The sequence below is a fragment of the Myotis lucifugus genome, unplaced genomic scaffold (genome assembly GCF_000147115.1).
Source record: "Myotis lucifugus unplaced genomic scaffold, Myoluc2.0 scaffold_285, whole genome shotgun sequence".
Lineage (NCBI taxonomy): Eukaryota > Metazoa > Chordata > Mammalia > Chiroptera > Vespertilionidae > Myotis > Myotis lucifugus.
In genome coordinates, this window is record NW_005871333.1 from 532,818 (window position 1) to 551,253 (window position 18,436).

Here is an 18,436-nt window from a genome sequence, read left to right on the forward strand (position 1 = left end):
GCCAGCTGTCCCCGCGGCCAATCGGCGAGAGACTTCTTGTTTCCTGGCAGAGCGGGGTCCCGGCACCGCGGCGCTCAGGTTTTGTTTGGGTCCTGGGTGCCGGGGCCCGAGGTGGCGCTTCGCTAGCGGGAAAGGGAGCGGGATCGCCGGCCCCGAGAGAGGTGAGGGGCTGTGCGTGGAGTGCGGGCCCCGGCCGCCCCGGCGCCGCCCCCTTTTCAGCCCCGAGCGCCTCTGGAACCCCGCCCCGCCCCTCCGCCCGGGCCCCCGGCCCCACCCCCACCCCGTGGCCTCACCTCTGCCTCCTTTCCCGGCCCCGCCCGCCCTCTACCGGAGTCGGTGGTGCCCCATTCCTGCCTCCAGCCCCACCCCGGCCAGGGCAGTCCCAGTCCTTCAGGGTCCAGGGTGGTGAAGCCGCCCCCGCCCCCAGTGGGGCTCTACCGGCCACTTTTTAGGGGTGCTAACAGCACCCATTATTCACCCGCAACTCCCAGAGTAGCGGGACTGCGGGGCTTGCGAGGCTGAGGAGGGTGGAAACGGACCGCGCCCCAGGTGGACTTGAGCTGCACCCTCTAGGTGAGCGAGTGGCTTCTGCCCAGTGCCCGGTGGCTTGGCAGAGGCCTCACGTTTCTAGTTTTCTTCCATGATAGGCAAAGGGCCATGACAAACGGGAAGAGCCGGCCCTGGCAGGGCTCGGGGAGCCACACGGAGAGCCTGGCCAGTGCCTGCGAGGGCAGAGGAGTGGAGAGGAGACAGGACCTGCCCACGGCGACTTAGAAACTTGGTTCTTTCCGCTCTGCCTTGCTGGCGAGTGGGGGCCCCTCTTTCCAGGTGGCCATGTGTATCCGGGCTGGGTTTGGGCAGTCCGACCCCTCTGATTATATTCTCTAATCCTCGGGCTGCGAAGAAGCTTCGAGTTTAGTATTTCGTAGTATTTCCCAACCTAGTTAAGTCGCCCTGTAGTAAAATGGAGTCCTTTTAGGTCAGTTGTAACCTTAGTGTGGGCAGGATGCTGCTGCTGCTTGGCCTTGGCTGGAAGGCCACTCCTGTCTTTTCTGGCAGGGAGAGAGCCTCTCACTTCGCAGGGCACTCCCTCAGGGTAGCGCTCATTTATCTGGAGATACCTCCCCCCCCAAAAAAATTGTTGACCTTTCCCCTCGCTCTCCCTAACCCGACCCCCCTTTTTCTTCAGCTCTCAGGGCCAGAGCGGAGCAGGAGGATGCTTTCCCGGCCCCGCCATGGAGCTGCGCTGTGGGGGACTGCTGTTCAGTTCTCGATTTGATTCGGGGAACCTCGCCCATGTGGAGAAAGTGGAGTCTGTGTCCAGTGATGGGGAGGGAGTGGCAGGGGGCGCCTTACCCCCCACCAGCAGCACTGCCTCTTCCCCTGACTATGAGTTCAACGTGTGGACCCGACCAGACTGTGCTGAAACAGAATATGAGAATGGGAACAGGTGAGAGGATAGTGGAGGGTGGAAGGAAAAAAAGAGGGGCGACGTCCCTGTCCCCAGGCCCGTGCTCGGTTAGCCCTTTGACTTGCAGTTCATACCAGCACACTGCCCTTCCTTCTCTCCCTACCCCTCCTTCCTCCCTCTCCCCCCCTTACTACCCTCCCACATGTCCCCTCTCCGACCCTCTCGATACAATGACCGCCTCTCCTACTCTGGCCTTCAGGTCATGGTTTTACTTCAGTGTCCGGGGAGGATCGCCAGGGAAACTCATCAAGATCAATATTATGAACATGAACAAGCAAAGCAAGCTGTATTCCCAGGGCATGGCCCCCTTTGTGCGCACACTGCCCAGCCGGCCACGCTGGGAACGCATTCGAGACCGGCCTACCTTTGAGGTAAGTTTATCATGAGGCAGAAAGGAAGACCTGGGTGCTAAAAGCAGAGGAGGGAAAGGAAGAGGAGTTACCCTTGATACTGAGCACTTGGCAGGCAGGACACCGGGTTTTGGTACCTGCTTTCCCTGCAGCGCTAGCAGGAGTCCCAGAGAAGCCCCTGCCTCATGGAGCCCCCAGGAAGCTGATGGTCATGTGGAAAGTCTCAGAGGGACTTTCTGTGTGTGTGTCGGTAAATGTGATGGGAGGGAAGCTGGTAAATGTGATGAGGGCGTGAGGTCAGTCCCTGGTGACTCCACTAGGGCCTTAGTTCTCACAGCGATGGCATGTTGCCCCTCCCTCTTCCTCTGCTCCTCAGATGACAGAAACGCAGTTTGTGTTGTCCTTTGTTCACCGTTTCGTAGAGGGCCGTGGGGCCACCACCTTCTTCGCCTTCTGCTACCCCTTCTCCTACAGTGACTGCCAGGATTTGCTAAACCAGCTAGACCAGCGCTTTCTGGAGAACCACCCTACCCATAGCAGGTGCCAACCCCATTCTTACTCCTGCCGCACAGTCCTGGACCACACAGCACCTCTGCTACCTCTGGGACTTGCCCTAAGACCCTGAACCAAAACTTCATCAGTTCTTTTCTCTGTACAGAATGTGGGATTTGGGGTACCTTTGGCAAATATATTACTGTGTGACCTTGATCTCAGCATACCACCACCTACACTCCACTCACCCCCCTGTGCAGTTGAAGCCCTTAATACCCCAGCTCCCCAAGGGCGGGGGGGAAAAAAGGAGACATATGTAATACTCTTTGTAATACTTTAAGCAATAAAAAAGTTAAAAAAAAATACCCCAGCTCCCATCAGTTATCCAGAATTTAGTTAGCACACCTTTTTTTTCTGTCCCAACAGAGGGCAGCTCTTTGTCTGTGCAAAATAATTTATCCTAGGGAGCCAACAACTGAGGAAAAAACAAGTTGATCCTGTCCTGTACTCTGCATTCAGGCAATGCAGACCCACCCAAATCCTCAGCCCCCTGTAACACTATGAGGGACTGTAAGGTCCCCAAGGCAGGGTGAAGTACCAGATCCTACAAATCCTGGGCTCCTGACAAGGCCCACCTGTTGCTAGGACTTTAGGGACTTCTAATGGCTTAATGATTTGTATCCCTACAGCCCTGTGGATACCATCTATTACCACCGGGAGATCCTTTGCTATTCTCTGGATGGACTTCGTGTAGATCTGCTAACGATCAGTTCCTACCATGGGCTTCAAGAAGATCGAGAGCCCCGTCTAGAGCAGCTATTTCCTGATATCGGCACCCCCCGACCATTCCGTTTCACAGGCAAGAGGGTGAGTGGGAATAGTATAAAGACCATTCCTTGACCATTCCTAGTGCAGGCACTGTTGATAGCTCACAGTCACGTTATCGCTAGGCATCTTCATCACAGGCTCAGCCTGCATTCCGAGGCAGGGGCGACAGCTCCCACTCCACTTACAGACTCAGCCAGCTGGAAATCCAGTGGCTCTTCATTCCTGCCTCCTCCCCTTCCCCACAGCCCCGCCCTGATACTGGTCCAGTAGAACTATAGTGTAACTGACCTAATGGCTGCTCTCTTCTCCATATCAGATATTCTTCTTGAGCAGTCGGGTGCACCCCGGAGAGACTCCATCTAGCTTTGTCTTCAATGGCTTTTTGGACTTCATCCTTCGACCTGATGATCCCCGGGCCCAAACTCTACGTCGCCTCTTTGTCTTTAAGCTGATCCCCATGTTGAACCCCGATGGTGTGGTCCGGGGCCACTACCGGTAAGAAGCCTCCCTGATCTCTGGGGGGTCTTCTGGTCCCCCGTATGCCCTACAGCTCAGTGAGACACTATCATCTACTCTTCCTGCATTCCCAACCCTCTGGCACCCTAATAAGGGTGAGCCCATCTAATCGTCCAGTGACCTGAGAAGGAAAGGGATCCCATCCCTAGCACTCTCTGGAAGGAGCAGAGCTAGCATACCTGCAGGTCCACCTGGGAGCTGTCCTCAGGTGTCTGTGCAGGAGTGACAGCAGATTAAAGAGAGCACCTATCCTCAGTTCTTTCTTTCCTGATGCAACTTCAGCCTCTCCTTTTACAAGTCAGTCTCCCATAGTCTCTTTTCATCTACTCTAGTGTCTGTCTTGCTGGTCCAGCCCTCTAGACCAGGGGTGGGCAAACTTTTTGACTCGAGGGCCACAATGGGTTCTTAAACTGGACCGGAGGGCCGGAACAAAAGCATGGATGGAGTGTTTGTGTGAACTAATATAAATTCAAAGTAAACATCATTACATAAAAGGGTACGGTCTTTTTTTTTTTAGTTTTATTCATTTCAAACGGGCCGGATCCGGCCCGCGGGCCGTAGTTTGCCCACAGCTGCTCTAGACCCTGCTTCAGCCCTTGTTCTCCTACAGCACAGACTCGCGTGGAGTGAACCTGAACCGTCAGTACCTGAAGCCGGATGCAGTCCTGCATCCGGCCATCTACGGGGCTAAAGCTGTGCTTCTCTACCACCATGTGCACTCCCGTCTGAACTCCCAGAGTCCCTCTGCACAACAGCACAGTCCTCGTCTCTGCCCTGATGCCCCCCTTTCTGACCTTGAGAAAGCCAGCAATCTCCACATTGAAGCTCACCTTGGGCACTCATGCGATGGGGATAACCCTGAGTCCTGGACAGAGACTGAGCTTGCAGAACAGAAGGCCAGCAGTGTGTGGATTATGCCACCAGGGTCCACTGAGGCTGAGCAGCCAGCCCCCGACACCATCCCCCCCAAAGAGAGTGGTGTTGCTTACTATGTGGACCTGCACGGACATGCTTCCAAAAGGGGCTGCTTCATGTATGGAAACAGCTTCAGTGATGAGACCACCCAGGTAGGAATCACAGAATGTCCTGTGAGTGTGGGAGGGGTTGCAGGTTAGGACAGAAAGGTTGGGCCATGAACAGAGGGAAGGTGACCTTCTGTCAGGTCAGGAAAGCCTGTGGCTGCAAAAGGTAGACGACTGCCCTAGCAGGTTTGGCTCAGTGGATAGAGCGTCGGCCTGCGGCCTGAAGGGTCCTGGGTTGGATTCCGGTCAAGGGCCCATGCCCAGGTTGCCCACTCGATCCCCAATAGGGCGTGTGCAGGAGGCAACCGATCAATGATTCTCATCATTGATGTTTTTCTCCCTCTCCCTCTTCCTTCCTCTCTGAAATCAATAAGAATATATTAAACACACACACACAAAGTGGACTACTTCCAAGGGTGGACCACAGCTTCAAAAGGCCAAGAAGGAATGACACTGGAGCCTGTTACATCATGACCCTAAAAGAGGCTCAAACTGTTGGCATCATAGTCTTTTCTAGAATTGGGGAAACCAGGGGGAAAGGAAAATTTTGCATTATTGAAGAGCAAAATTCAAGAGCTTAAAAAGGTAGAACGGTACCTTTCCAACAGCTGGAGATAATGTTAAGCATCCCGTGAGAATTCAAGAAACGCTGTCTGGTGGTGATGAAGGTATCTTAGTCACGTGGCCCCATGCTTGCCATGTCTTCCTTGCCCTCAGGCTTGCTTTCTGTCTCTGAGTTGCCTTTTTCCTCCCCAAACAGGTGGAAAATATGCTTTATCCAAAGCTCATCTCCTTGAACTCAGCCCACTTCGACTTCCAGGGCTGCAATTTCTCAGAGAAGAACATGTATGCCCGAGACCGCAGAGATGGCCAGTCTAAGGAGGGAAGCGGCCGGGTTGCAATCCACAAAGCCTCAGGGATCATCCACAGGTTGGGTGGAAACTGGGATACGGTAGATGAAATAGCTTCCCTAAAGAAAGCAATACTCGGGGTTTGCAGGGCAGGGGCGGCCCAAGTCTTCTGAAAAGGCAAGCTCACAGTTAGCATTATTGGCTTTAGTCTGGGAGTCTATCTTTTTGGGACTTCTTGTGTATGTGATAGAGTGCCGAGGTCTGTTGCTGGTGGCTAGGAATTAGGACTTTCTATTTGTGTCCATTTTTTCCCCAAGTAATTACCTTCTTAGATTACTAGGCTGTCCCCCATAGTTCTGTCCTGATTCTGTCCAGGCAGGACATTGATGAAGGTCTCTGTGTCTTAGCTACACACTTGAATGCAACTACAACACTGGACGCTCAGTAAACAGCATCCCTGCCGCCTGCCATGACAACGGGCGTGCCAGCCCCCCACCCCCGCCGGCTTTCCCCTCCAGATACACTGTGGAGTTGTTTGAGCAGGTATGAATATAGGGATAAGTGGGGGACAGGAGAACCTCAAAGTCTGGGAAGGCCTTCTCTCCTGCTGCCTGACTCTAAGCTCCTCTGATGAGAGTCTCACCACTGGCTCTTTTCCTGTTAATAGTAGGCCTCTGACTGTAATCGTGTGGAGAGGATGAATGGGCTCTATCTCTGACCCCAGCACCACAGAGAATCCCTCGCACATCTAAGTCAGATTCTTTGCCTCTAAGCTTGTCTTCCTTATATTGGGTTAGTTCACCCCTGGGCTAAAAGCCCCTGTGCTGTGATCTTGATGATCCCTGGTGTCCTAGGGCACAAGAGGAGTAGGAAGGGCTGTTGGTTATAGACGAGATCAAAGCGCCTTCTGCTGGGAGAAACCCTTCCTGGTGCAGCCAGAAAGCACACCTGCCCCAACTCATGATGGATGAGGGCCTCAAATGAACAACAGTTTAGGGAGCAGCTCTAAATACACGATCAGTAAACGGCCTGGCACAAAGATTAGAGCCCCCATTGAACAAATCTGAGGTCTGGCCTCCCCTTCCACTGTGCTGTGCACCCCACCCCAACACAGCAGCCTTGGTTGGAAGACCAAGACACTGAGCCAAAGTGGACTCCCCCACAGGTGGGACGAGCGATGGCCATTGCAGCTCTGGACATGGCAGAATGCAACCCGTGGCCCCGGATCGTGCTGTCCGAGCACAGCAGCCTCACGAACCTCCGGGCCTGGATGCTAAAACACGTGCGTAGCACTCGAGGCCCGAGCAGCACTGTGAACATGGGTGTCAACAAGAAGAGAGGCTCTCGAACTCTACCCAAAACTAACAAGTAAGACCAGCAGGGTGGAAGGGAGAGAGTATGAGAGTGAAATAGGGCTCTAAACGGGGAATTTCCAGGGGTCTGTGTCCCTTTCCTACTTCTAAGAGGACCACACGGTAAATATTTTCAGGGAAAATTAAAATGAGTAACATCAGCTCATTTTTTGAGAATGGATCCTCTTCCTTTTTACCTGGAGCTACATGCTTCCTAGGTATCTGGGAGTCAGAGCCCTGCACAAAGTCAAATATAATTGGGGTGGGGGCAGGGCTCAACTTCCAGTGGTTGTAACTGGTTGAGGGGTCCAAAAGCCAGCACCAAGGCAACGGGAGGAATTTACACTCGTTTAAGATGCCCAGGGATGGCCCTTCCGGCTCCTGATGTATTTTCTGCAGGAGCATGTGTGTGTGAACAAGAGCTCTAGGCATTCTGAGATCAGCTGGTATGCCCCAGTCAGACAGCAAAAGAATTCCTCCCTTTTCCCTTTGAATGAGTCCCTATGCGTTTTCACCCCAGAGGTGAAGTTTTACTGGGCATCGACCCTGGGGAACGACTTGGGACACAGCCTCCCTGGATCATGGTTGACTGGCATCTGCTTCTTTGCAGTGGATTGCCGGTTTCCTGCTCTGAAAATACCTTGAGCCGCGTGCGAAGTTTTAGCACTGGCACAAGTGCTGGCGGTAGCCTCAGCAGCCAACAAAACTCTCCACAGATGAAGAACTCCCCCAGCTTTCCTTTTCATGGCAGTCGGTCTGCAGGGCTGCCGGGCCTGGGCTCTAGCACCCAAAAGGTCAACCATCGGGTGCTGGGCCCCGTGAGAGGTAAGCTAGTCTGGGAGCCTCTGCAACAGGTGTTTAGTTGTTTGGGGCATTGTTGGGGGAAGTGAGAGCTTGAAGATATACACTTGGACTGGGACCAAGGAAGCGAATCAATAAAATTAGTTCATAGCAGAATTTGTAGCCTCTCCTGTGACCTGGTGTTCCCTGCGGCATGAGCTCCAAGTGGTGTTTGTGGCAGAGGCGGTGTGCTGGGTGGCTGTGCTTCAGCACGTCGGGAGGCAGGGGAGTTTGTAAGGATGAAACGCCAGCTGAAGCAGGGCCACACAGACATGGAGCCTCCACTTCAAGGACAGTGTCAAGCTGCCTTGTTGGAGGCAGTGTCAGGAATGCCCTCAGTCCAAATTGCGGCACTGTGAAATGATGGAGAATCCTACCCAAGGTCCCATGAGCTGAAATCATTCCTGGCTTCAGAGCCTATTCAGAAAGTTATCAGAAGGATTCTAACGTTTCCAAAGAAAAATGGCCTGCAGACAGATTCTGTTGTAGGCACACCAAGCAGCAGTCTAGCCCCTTCCAGCAGTGGTCACAGTTGCTCAGCTCTGCATCAGTACCCCTAGTTTGGCCTGATGAGACCCTGCCTGATAAGACAAGAGATTCTGGGTCAAAATGTATACCAGAAGCAGCTGGGCCTGGAGGGAAAAAGAAGGGGAAAGTACTGCGGAGCCATTTCTCGGAGTGGCTAGGCTGTGGTGGGGAGGCTGGTGCAGAGCCACTTCTGGAAGTGCACTAAGCCGCAGATACATTGTATGTGGCTTCCGGCCTACAGAAGTCTTGCCAGAGTATGGAGGCTTATAAGCTGGAACTAAGCTTTGCTGGTCTCCAAGCCACACTCAACCTTGTTAGCATTTCCCTGCTATTCAGCTTCCATCAAAGCTTTGGTGCAGACCAGAAACATGCACTGGGTCGTTGCTGTGGGCATCTGACTGCCCTAGTTTGAGTAGCCAGAGGAGAGCAATGGTCCTTCCCAGCTTTGACCAGTATCATGTTCGATCTCTGACATGCATCATCGTTACCTCTGCTTATATTCCAAGTCCCATTCTTTTGAGATTCTATCTTCATTGAAAAGGGCACTTTTGTACACTGTGTTTGAAGGGGAGTATTAAAGTAATAAAATGCCTTATATTTAAATAACATTAAACAGTGATCAAAACAGTATCACATATATATTTCATTTAACACTCATGAGGTCCGTGTGGAATGGATGGTGTTTCTATTTTTCTGATGAGGAAACTAAGGCTGTTTAAGGGTGACTTATCCAAAATTGCACAGCTGTTTAGTGGCAGTTATTCACACATGTTTTTTCATGCCCCAGTATACTTGAGTTTCCCATCTTTCTTCTAATTTCTTTTCCTCTTAAGTCATAGTTCCTATATCAGCATTATAAATTCTCCTTCCCTTTCTACAAAAGAGACATAGTAAAGAGCCTATTCTAGGTCCTCACGGGAGGATTCTCAGCCATTTCAAACATCCTCCCTGACCCCTCCCATGCAGAGTGCTGTATTGAACTTCTTGAGGGAGGGACAAGAACTGGGTTTCTCAGTCAGTACAAAGTAATTTTTAGTTGGCTGATTTGAAACTTAATAGGGACACAGGACAGTAAACACAACATAAAAGTACACATTATAAACATGCAGGGAACTTGGGGAGCCACTGTCATAGGTAAACAAGAGGGTAATTAGCCAAAGAATGTTTAGTTGAGAAGTGGTTTTGAAGAATGGGTGTTGGTATATGGTTTGACAAAAACATTCCAGAGATGAGAATGATGGCCAGATGAGGGATGCTGCATAGAGAGGACAAAGAGCAAGTGTACTAGCTGGCTCCAAGGGCCAGACCTTTCACCATGGGCGTCAGGTGAAGAGAGGTGGGAGGAAGAAGGACGTCTTAAAAACAAAGATGTGTTCATGAGACATAGGTGCTGCTTCTGAAAATGGTGGGAATAAAAGACTTAGGTTAAGAGAGCTGTCTGAACTGTGTATATCGGCAGGGCAGGGGACGTGGGTCCTTAGAGTGGGTTATGCATGAGACTAGCACCTGTATCAGGTGTAGAGAATTAGAAACGGTGGTAGGCCTCAGTGATGGTGGAGAGAGCTTCAGGGCTATAAGCTAAAGAAAAAGATCATGGTGGCACAGACATTGTTGGAAGAAAAGGTGATGAGTTTATCTATATGGAGATGTCCTGCAAGCAGAAGGGCCAAACTGCAGAAAAGGTGACATCAGGATCGGGTCTAGGAGTCATCCACATACAGGCGCAGGTAAAACCAAGTGAGACACTATGTCCCCCCAGGTGAATGAGCTTAGCAGCAGAGAGAACTGGTTTGCGTAAAGAGACATCCCAGGGACTTGAGTAAATATTTGTAAGAACTACGAAACTATGTCTACAGTCAAGGGGTCAAGAAGAGGGTTGTTGCTAATACCAAACCAGGATACTATGAGCAGCTGAAAGGTCAGATTCCAGGAATCCTGCCTCCTATGTTCTCTTGGGCATTCACTGGTGCTGCAGTGTTTGCTGCTTCGTCTCTTAAAGTCCCTGATGTGACTCGAGGATGGTAGACTGGCCCTGACTTGGGACAGGGACCTGTGATGCAGACATACTTGGTTCCGAAACAGGAAGAACATGACCTGTATCTCTGAGATCTAACTATAAAGCAGCTATACTTTCCAAACCCAAAAAATGGGATTGTGATCTGACAGATTTTCTTTCACTTATGTAGTTATTTATAAGAAAATTTCCTCTAATGTATAAAAATTATATCACACTTAACTATACATTTAACTGGTGACTCCCTTATTGGCTAGAACAAAACATGAGATTGGGCTATCCAGGAAATTTCAGAAAAGATTCGGGCAACCCAGTCAGAAGCTTAAGGTGGAGGTTCAGGGAACCAGTCTGACGGATTCTGTCTTCAGGGGTGACATTTTAGAAGGCTAACGAGTAACCAGCTTGGGCTGCACAGGAGTGTTCCGGGGGCAGGAGGCCAGAAGAGCCTTCACTCCCAACGCCCTTGACCATAGTGCCAGCATCTTCTGCACCTCTCTCCCCCGCAGCTGCCAAAGAGGCCATGAGCACCGCCTTCCCAGACCAGGCTCAGCTCCTGCAGAGGAGGCAGGAGAGGTGGGGGAATAGCTAATACAATGGTGGAGTGAGGAAAGTCAAAAGTCTACGAGATGCTGGTGTAAAAGCAGATGCAACAGAGGCCAAAGGAAGGCCAGGGAGAGGGCGGAGAGGCAAACCAGCTTCTGTTGGTTACATACTGACAAAAACAGGGCAAGGACGGGGAGGCCAGTGAGGTGCCCAGGCCACACACAGAAAAAGGCACTTGCTCTCAGGGTCAGGCCAGGGTCTCCTTACATGTGCGCCCCAGATGCCTCACTCGCTTCATATTGGTCCTGGCCCTGAATTCAAGCAATAGTGTCAATAACTGAAACATGCCCTGGCCCTCCAGACAATCCAGCGGGACACTGGAGTAAAGGACAAAAGACTTACTTTTTTTACATCTTCAGCTCTTGTCCTCCACCACTGCCCTCATTCCTCCCAGCTCTGGTGCTTAACCTGAGGTTACGAGAACCCTTTCCTGGCCTCTGATGCCATGGCTCAGCTGACAGGCAGCTTTTGGTAGAGAATAGTGAGGGGAGGTTCCTTTGTGAAGTGAGTCAAAGGACACAGGAAGAATGCCTCTAGCACTATCACCACCTTTACCTTTTCTACTGCAAACAAAAGTTTCATGTTAAAACTTACTGATGGCAGGAAATGTCTCATAACATATCTATATATCCCTATCACCCAGCACCTACCTGGCACTTATTAAATGATCAACAAATATATTGCTGAACAAAAACTTGGGAGCTGTAGAATAGCCATCCTAATTCATACACCGGTGAGGTCAGTCTGGCTCCTCCTCTCAGACCTTTGCCCCAGGACTAGCCTGCCACTGCCAAAATGGAACCTATAGCAGATGACCAAAGAACATCATCTCACAACCTCTAGAAGCAGAGCTGATCGCCTATCACTCTTGCACTCAGCCTTAAGCTGCCATTTCTATACCTCAGAACCAAGAAACAATAGAATTGGGGCTCTTCCCTTTAATTCTTGTCTCAATGGGGACTGAGAAGGCCAGAAGCCAAACATGAGAAACTGCTGTGGGCTCACTTTGCCAGACTTACAGCAGCGCTGGCTGGATCTTAAGAGTCTTTGAGGAGTTGAAATGCTGTCTAAATGCCTTACACTTTCCAGATCAGCCTTCTACCCTAAACCAGACCTTGTCTTCTACCCTGAAACTCTCCTTAGGGGCAGGATTCCTGAGTGCATCCTTAGTATCTTTCCCATGATCCCTACATTCACACTGACTTTTTTTTACATCATTTGTCTATTTTGCTTCATACCTCCTTGACTATCATGCAGTTCCTTACTAGAACCTACAAACATCCCAAGGCTTTCACCCACTCTTGCTTGTTTTCTCTCATCCTTTCTTGGGGTGGGTGAGGCTTCATCCCTTAATATATTTTCAACATGCGTCTGTATGGAGATTTCTCAGACCATCTAGAAACCTGCTGTTTCCCCCTCTATCAAGTACATTATTTCTGCCTACAGTGCACTGTCCCTTGGAAATCATAGTGACATCCCTATTTTAACCAAAAATTACCCAGGTCTGGGCTCTACAGCATCTCTGTGGTGGGTAATGTTGCAGGTTAACTGACTGGCATTGAGTCTCTGACTTCGTCTTGTTGGCATTGCTGTACCAACTCTTCCTAGCCCCCTAAGTTCTGGTTGTTTCTGACTCTTGGCTGCAGTCTTAGCCTCTAATTGGTACCCAGCATACATAGTATTAGAGAAGGTCCCTACCCTCAAGGAACTCAAGTTCTAATTAGAATATCGGCAAACGTTATTGAGTACTTAGTATGTGCCAGATACTATTTAAGTCCTTTACATGTACTAACTTATTTAATTAGGGAGAAACCATAAATAATTACTAGCCACGTGAATAAAGGACAATGAAGAGAACAATTAATTCTACCATTAACGGTCAAGGAGGCCTCACAGAGGTGACATTTGAGATGGGCCTCGTAAGATATCCAGGGTTTCCCTAGGCAACAGACATTTTAGAGGAACCGCACAGCTAGGAGCCCCAGGGGTTGTAGCAGAGGGTGTGAAGGATCAAGTCAAGTCAGCATCCTTCTGAGGATGAGCAGACCTGAATCAGTGGGCAGGGCTTTGAATGCTGTGTACAAAGGTTTAGACTCTGTCCTTTAAAAGACCTTCAGTATCTCCCCCTTCTCTGAGCCAAAACGATTTTTGATCAGGTCTATGTTTTAGAATAGCAATTTTTGTCATCTGCCTAAAGAATGGATTGTAAAAAGGAAGGAGGGGGCCAGTAGAGAATATTTTTCAAAAGCCTGAATGAGCTAAAGACCTATATCTGGACACTGGCAATAGCAAGGGAGAATAAAGAAGAAATCCAAATGAAGGGAAAGGTAGAATTGGTTAAACACAAATATAAATGTGAGGGAAGAGTTGAAAGATGAAACAAGGTTTCTAGCAAAATCTTCCCGAAGATAGGGAGAACAAAAGAAAGGGTGGGAGAAAATGGATTTTGTTTGGGTCATGAAAGACTGCCAGGTAGAAAAACGTCCAGTGGACAGTTAGAACTGCAGCTCAGGAGCAAAGGGCTAGAGGGAGATTTGAGAGTTTAAAATATGCTGAGCAAGAGAGGACCAAGGATAGAATGGTGGGGAACACCACAATTTAAGGGGCAGGAAGATTAGTTGAAGAGCAGTTAGAGGTAAGAGGAGAACCTAGGAAAGCTGTTTAGAAGCCAAGCTCAATAACTCCTTTGCCAAAAGAATGAGCTCGTGGGTAAGTTGGTTAGCCAGAGAAGTGGGGATGAGGGCTGGCTGAGAACTGGACACTGGAATAAGTATCAGAGGACTTTATACTCATCTTAGGTTTCTTCAGACAAGGGACGCTGGTGCGGTAAGTTTGAAAATGGGCATTTTCTGACCAAGGAGAGCCAGTGGGGTGGTGGACTGACAGCGCCTCACTTACTTGCCCTCTCTGTGTCCCTTCACTCAGAGCCCCGAAGCCAGGACAGGAGACGGCGGCAGCAGCCACTGACCTATCACCTTACTTCAAGCAGCCTGGCCTCATCCCCAACTCCTGTCAGTTCTAGCCTAGCCTCCTCACGCAACATGGGCTCCTGCCTTCTGCCCAGCTCACTCAGCATATCAGGTCTGTATGCACCGCCACTGAAATCTAGGTTGGCAGCCTCCTTCCTTCCTTACCACGCAGGGTGTAGAGCAGGCTCCTGAGGAAATCCTGCAGCTCCGTTGCCCCCGGACCTGGCCCTCCTTCTTGACTTGATGTGATAGAGGCCTCTGTAGACCAGGGGCATCCGTTATCGCCCAGAGGATCCTAAACCCCAAACACCCATGTCCTTGTACAGGAAGCTGAAATTTAATGAATGTCTTTGTATAATAGTAGTTCCCATTTATTGAGCATTTACTATGTGGCAAGCACTGCTCTAAGCTCATTATCTCATTTAATCCTCACTTTTACAGTTGAGGAGCATGATGACTTTTCCTACCTGCTACTGATTGAAGCTCCCTGCCTCCAGGAGCTGGACAACATTAGACAAAACTGCAGAATGAAAAAAAGGATAGGCCTGCCTTCACCACAAATGTGTGACCATATCAAGCACACAAAACCTTGGCCATCTGCTCTCCTTTTGTTCTATCCCAGCTGCCACAACATTAGTAACAAAGAAACAGAATTTACGGAGGATGAGGCCCAGAAATCAGGATTTTAAAAAGATTCCCAGGTGATTCTAATGTGCTACCAAGGTTGAGAACCACTGCTCTAAGGTCTATAAATTCAGAGTAATTCAAGCTCTGATTTGCTGCTCCACCCCTTGAACAAGACTAGAGCATGCCAAGCTTCTTAACCAAGGGCAACCACCTCACCACCTCTGCACATGTGCCAATGTCTAGAGACATTTTGGGTTGTTACAAATGGGGAGGGGCAGGAAGAGGAACACCCTCTAATCCAGTGGTTCTCAACCTGTGGGTCACGACCCCTTTGGTGGTCGAACGACCCTTTCACAGGGGTCGCCTAAGACCATCCTGCATATCAGATATTTACATGACGATTCATAACAGTAGCAACATTACAGTTATGAAGTAGCAATGAAAATAATTTTATGGTTGGGTCACAACATGAGGAACTGTATTTAAAGGGCCAGAAGGTTGAGAACCACTGCTCTAATGGGTAGAGGCCAGGGATGCTGCTAAACATCCTAGAATGAAACAAAGAATTATCCAGCCCAAAATGTCAATAATGCCAATATTAAGAAACCCTGATCTAAAGGAAGTTCCCTCTTCCCCGTGGCCCCTACCCTGACATGTTTCTTTTGTTCTCAGGGAGCAACTGCTCACTCCTGTCCTCAGGGGACAAGCCAGAGGCGGTCATGGTGATTGGGAAAGGTCTACTAGGAACTGGACCTCGGATCCCCTGTGTCAGGACCCGATTACAGGTAACATTTTTGGGTCTTCCCGTCCCCAGCATAACAACTATGGCAGAACCCAACAAGCAACTGTTCATCTGGTAGTCGGAGGGGGAATGCCCAGCACTGCTTTACCTCTCCCCAACCATTTAAGAGAGCTCTTCTGGTGTCTCGAGTGCCTGTCTGTCCAGTGTCCCATTCCCTTCAAGCCAGGTCTCTTGCTTGCTTTCAACCCCATGTCCCTGCCGGATATACCCCGACCTCAGCCTGCTAGCTTTGGCTTTGTCTGCCCCTGCCCTTAGTTTCTCCTCTCTTTCTGCCCAGACCTGCCCGAGGAGAGTTCCCGCCAGGAGGGGTCCCGGATTCCCCAGGTAACACATCTGATTGCTGCTCCTAGGAACAGCTGTGCCACCAACGCCAATTCAGTCCAGACCCCCATGCTAGTTGGCTCAAGTTGGGTATAGGCAGAAGGTGAATGGACGGGTGAAACGTAAGCTGGTCTGGCAGGGGCTGAGGCACAGAAGGCTGAGAAAGATCTACCAATCCTCCAAAAGCTTTCTACACAGTACTTGTCTTTGGTACAAATCTTGGCCATGATATAGCCATGGAGGTTAAATGGTGGATTCTTTTGCCTCCCCTAGTTAAATAAGACTCAGAGTATATAGTTATAGATTGAACCCGAGTTCTCTATTATCCTCTCAGCTAGGGAACATGCCCAGGAATTAAAGGTCCTAGTACCTGTGTTGACTGCTAAACTACACCCTTACTCATGGGAACTCTAGAAGCACCAATATTCACGGAAGAACCCAGCTTCTTAGCCCACCCCCTGTCCACAGGCTAGGTCCAGGTTGGGCTGGGGCTCACCGCCGACTTGCAGAGGGATGAGAGGCTCTGCGGGCCCCACATCCCCTATCCTCTGGACCAGGGAGAGCAGTGAGCCGGAGCCGGGACCCCGCTCTGCACCAGGGTGAGCACAGATTGTCCCTCACCCCACTTCTCGTTTCTACCCCCTCATTCCCAGTTCTGCCACTCAGGATCATTTCCTTCCTGAATCCTTGACCCCCAAAAGACTAAATGTACTTTCATTAGGAATCTAGTACGTTTTTTCCCCCATAATGGCCTCAGTCTTCACTCCAGTGAATATGAAAACTGTTAGGGTCTAAGGCCTAGGAGCTGGCAGGTTCCAGCATCAGACCACTGTGCAGTACTCAATACTGTGCCTATCCTTACCCATCCCACCTCTCACTTCCCAGCCCCTGGCTAACAGACCAGAAGAGGAGCAAACTTTTCACAACCCTGATTCCTCTCTTTTCTGTTGCAGGCTGCCTCAGGCCGCACCTCCACGGCCCCACTCTGCCCCTGCCATTTCTCCTATTTCCTGTAGTCTATCTGACTCCCAGTCTCGGACTTGTTACAGCGGGGGGCCCTTGGGCCAACCTGAGGTTTGTTTTGTCCCTAAATCTACCCCATTCACTGTTTCTCCCCGGGTCTGATGCCTTGACCTCATGCCCAGGATATAGCCACAAGATGGGGACACTGTGAGAAATGTGCTAGTCCCCTGCCTCAGCTGCTGATTCCATGTGACAACTCTAACTCCTCAGAATGCCATTCCCACCGTGTGAGGCATCACAGAGCATCACCCTGAGACAGGACAAAGCAGGGAATGTGTCACCCCTTCCCTCCCTCCACAGCACAAGATTTTGGGACCACAAAAATATCTATATTTTTATATCGGGGGGAGGGAGTAGAAAAGAAAGCAGCCCTATACTGGGCCCTACTCAGTGGCAGCTTCTTGTTCCATAGGGTTAAGGAAGACTTTGAGGAAATAAAAGTTGTTTGGAAAAATCCAGGTGTAGTTGCTTTATATGCTGTGATGGGTAGAAGGGATGAAGTGAAGTGTGAAGGCCCCTCACACCCTCCATCTTGCCTCAGACTCTGTCCTGGAGCCCTAGAAAAGAGGGAAAGACCGGAGGTAAGGAAAATGCTGTTTTACTCGGAGGAATCCTCCGGGAATCAACTCCCATCCACCCTCTCTCCCCTTTACATTGCGACCCACACTTAAGGTTGGTCTCCCAAGCCCTTCCTCCCCCCCCCCCCTTTCTTCTCTATGACTTGGGTCTATAGCCGCCAACCCCTAACTCAGTGTCTCTTGCCCCAGAACATGGAAATAGAATTCTATCTTTACAATCCCTCTCTCACACACAAAAAAAACCTGCCTAAATAAGTCTAAATAATCTTGGAAAAGTGAGGGCTGTTTAAGTGAAGAAGAGCTCAAATCCTCATTCGTGGGCGGCATCCTCAGTACCCTCATTCCTACCTGGCAGTGCCGCCTTGTACCCATACCCCCAACTTGGGCACCTGGGGCCTAGGAAACCCACCCAGGGGTCAGCTGAAGGGGGAGGGACAAGGGCCCAGTGCTGGCGCTGCATGCTTGGCCCCTCGCTTTCTGATGGGAAGTTTCGAACCCCGCAGGCCCTGGCACGGCCTCGCCACTCCGGGGCTGGGCGCTACAGCCCCAGACCGTTACCTGGGGTGGAGAAAGCGCCACTTTCATTCCTGCTTCTTGGGATTGTTGACGGCCACGTAGTGATAGAGAACGACAAGCAGGAAGAGCGACACGCCCAGCATGTTGGCGAAGATGGCGAGCTGCACGTCGGTGATCATCCTGCGGAGAAGAGGCGGGCTGAGCCTGCGGCCGGCACCACTCCCGGCCCAGACCTGGGCCCGTCCTCGCCCCCCTGGTCGCCTGCGCGCTTCTCACCTGACCAGCTGCGCTCGGCTCCGCTGCGCTCTGCGATCCGGCTGAAGGTAGGAGACCTGGTCCGGAAGTTTGTGGCGCCAGCTCAGTTCCAGGACAGGCACTTCCGGCCGGGTCGGTCTCTCTAGCCCCGCCGTCTCGCCTGCTCCCCGCCGCGCTCGCAAGGGGCGTGGTCTGGGGCGGGGCTGCCGCGGGTGGCGTGTGTCGGGCCCGCGCTGCACAGCTGGCGCAGCTGGGCGCAGCTGGCGCGCGGGGGACGTGGTTAACAGCGCCCGGGCTGGCCTCCCCCGGAGCCGCGGGGTGCTAGGGCGAGGGTGCTGCGGCGGGCCCGGCGGGAGGCTTGGCCCTGACCCTACGAACGATTCCATACTGACTCCCGGCCACAGAGAGGCTGATAATCAACTGTCAGCAAGACGTCAACCTGTGCTGGAGGTTTATCCAGACAATGTCCCTGAGTTTT

At 51.0% G+C, this 18,436-nt stretch overlaps 2 protein-coding genes across 11 annotated transcripts; one reads left to right on the top strand and one right to left on the bottom strand.

Annotated features, from left to right (window-relative positions):
• The first annotated feature begins 3 nt into the window (after positions 1–3).
• AGBL5 (ATP/GTP binding protein like 5) lies at positions 4–17,065 on the top strand. 10 transcript variants are annotated; one of them, XR_001350426.1, is made up of 16 exons: positions 4–161; positions 1,190–1,450; positions 1,671–1,842; positions 2,198–2,361; positions 3,003–3,180; positions 3,458–3,636; positions 4,268–4,724; positions 5,440–5,609; positions 5,938–6,073; positions 6,696–6,898; positions 7,493–7,707; positions 13,793–13,948; positions 15,136–15,248; positions 15,543–15,589; positions 16,055–16,185; positions 16,540–17,065. XR_001350426.1 is itself a non-coding variant. In XM_023763464.1 (16 exons), exons 3-16 carry the CDS (start codon positions 1,236–1,238, stop codon positions 16,709–16,711), a joined length of 2,661 nt encoding a protein of 886 aa, XP_023619232.1. In that variant the 5' UTR covers positions 36–161; positions 492–573; positions 1,190–1,235. The 10 variants fall into 10 exon arrangements, 7 of the variants coding, with proteins under 7 accessions (XP_006099865.1, XP_023619232.1, XP_023619233.1 ...); XM_023763464.1 differs by lacking the exon at positions 15,543–15,589 and adding an exon at positions 492–573 and having other exon boundaries at positions 36–161; positions 16,540–16,711; XM_023763465.1 differs by lacking the exon at positions 15,543–15,589 and adding an exon at positions 648–828 and having other exon boundaries at positions 56–161; positions 16,540–16,711.
• Positions 16,917–18,119, bottom strand: OST4 (oligosaccharyltransferase complex subunit 4, non-catalytic). Its single transcript, XM_006099802.3, has 3 exons — positions 17,980–18,119; positions 17,746–17,883; positions 16,917–17,166 (listed from the first exon to the last, which is right to left on the bottom strand). The coding sequence occupies exon 2, from the start codon at positions 17,880–17,882 to the stop codon at positions 17,769–17,771; it is 114 nt and encodes a 37-aa protein (XP_006099864.1). The 5' UTR covers position 17,883; positions 17,980–18,119; the 3' UTR covers positions 16,917–17,166; positions 17,746–17,768.
• Positions 18,120–18,436: the final 317 nt, after the last annotated feature.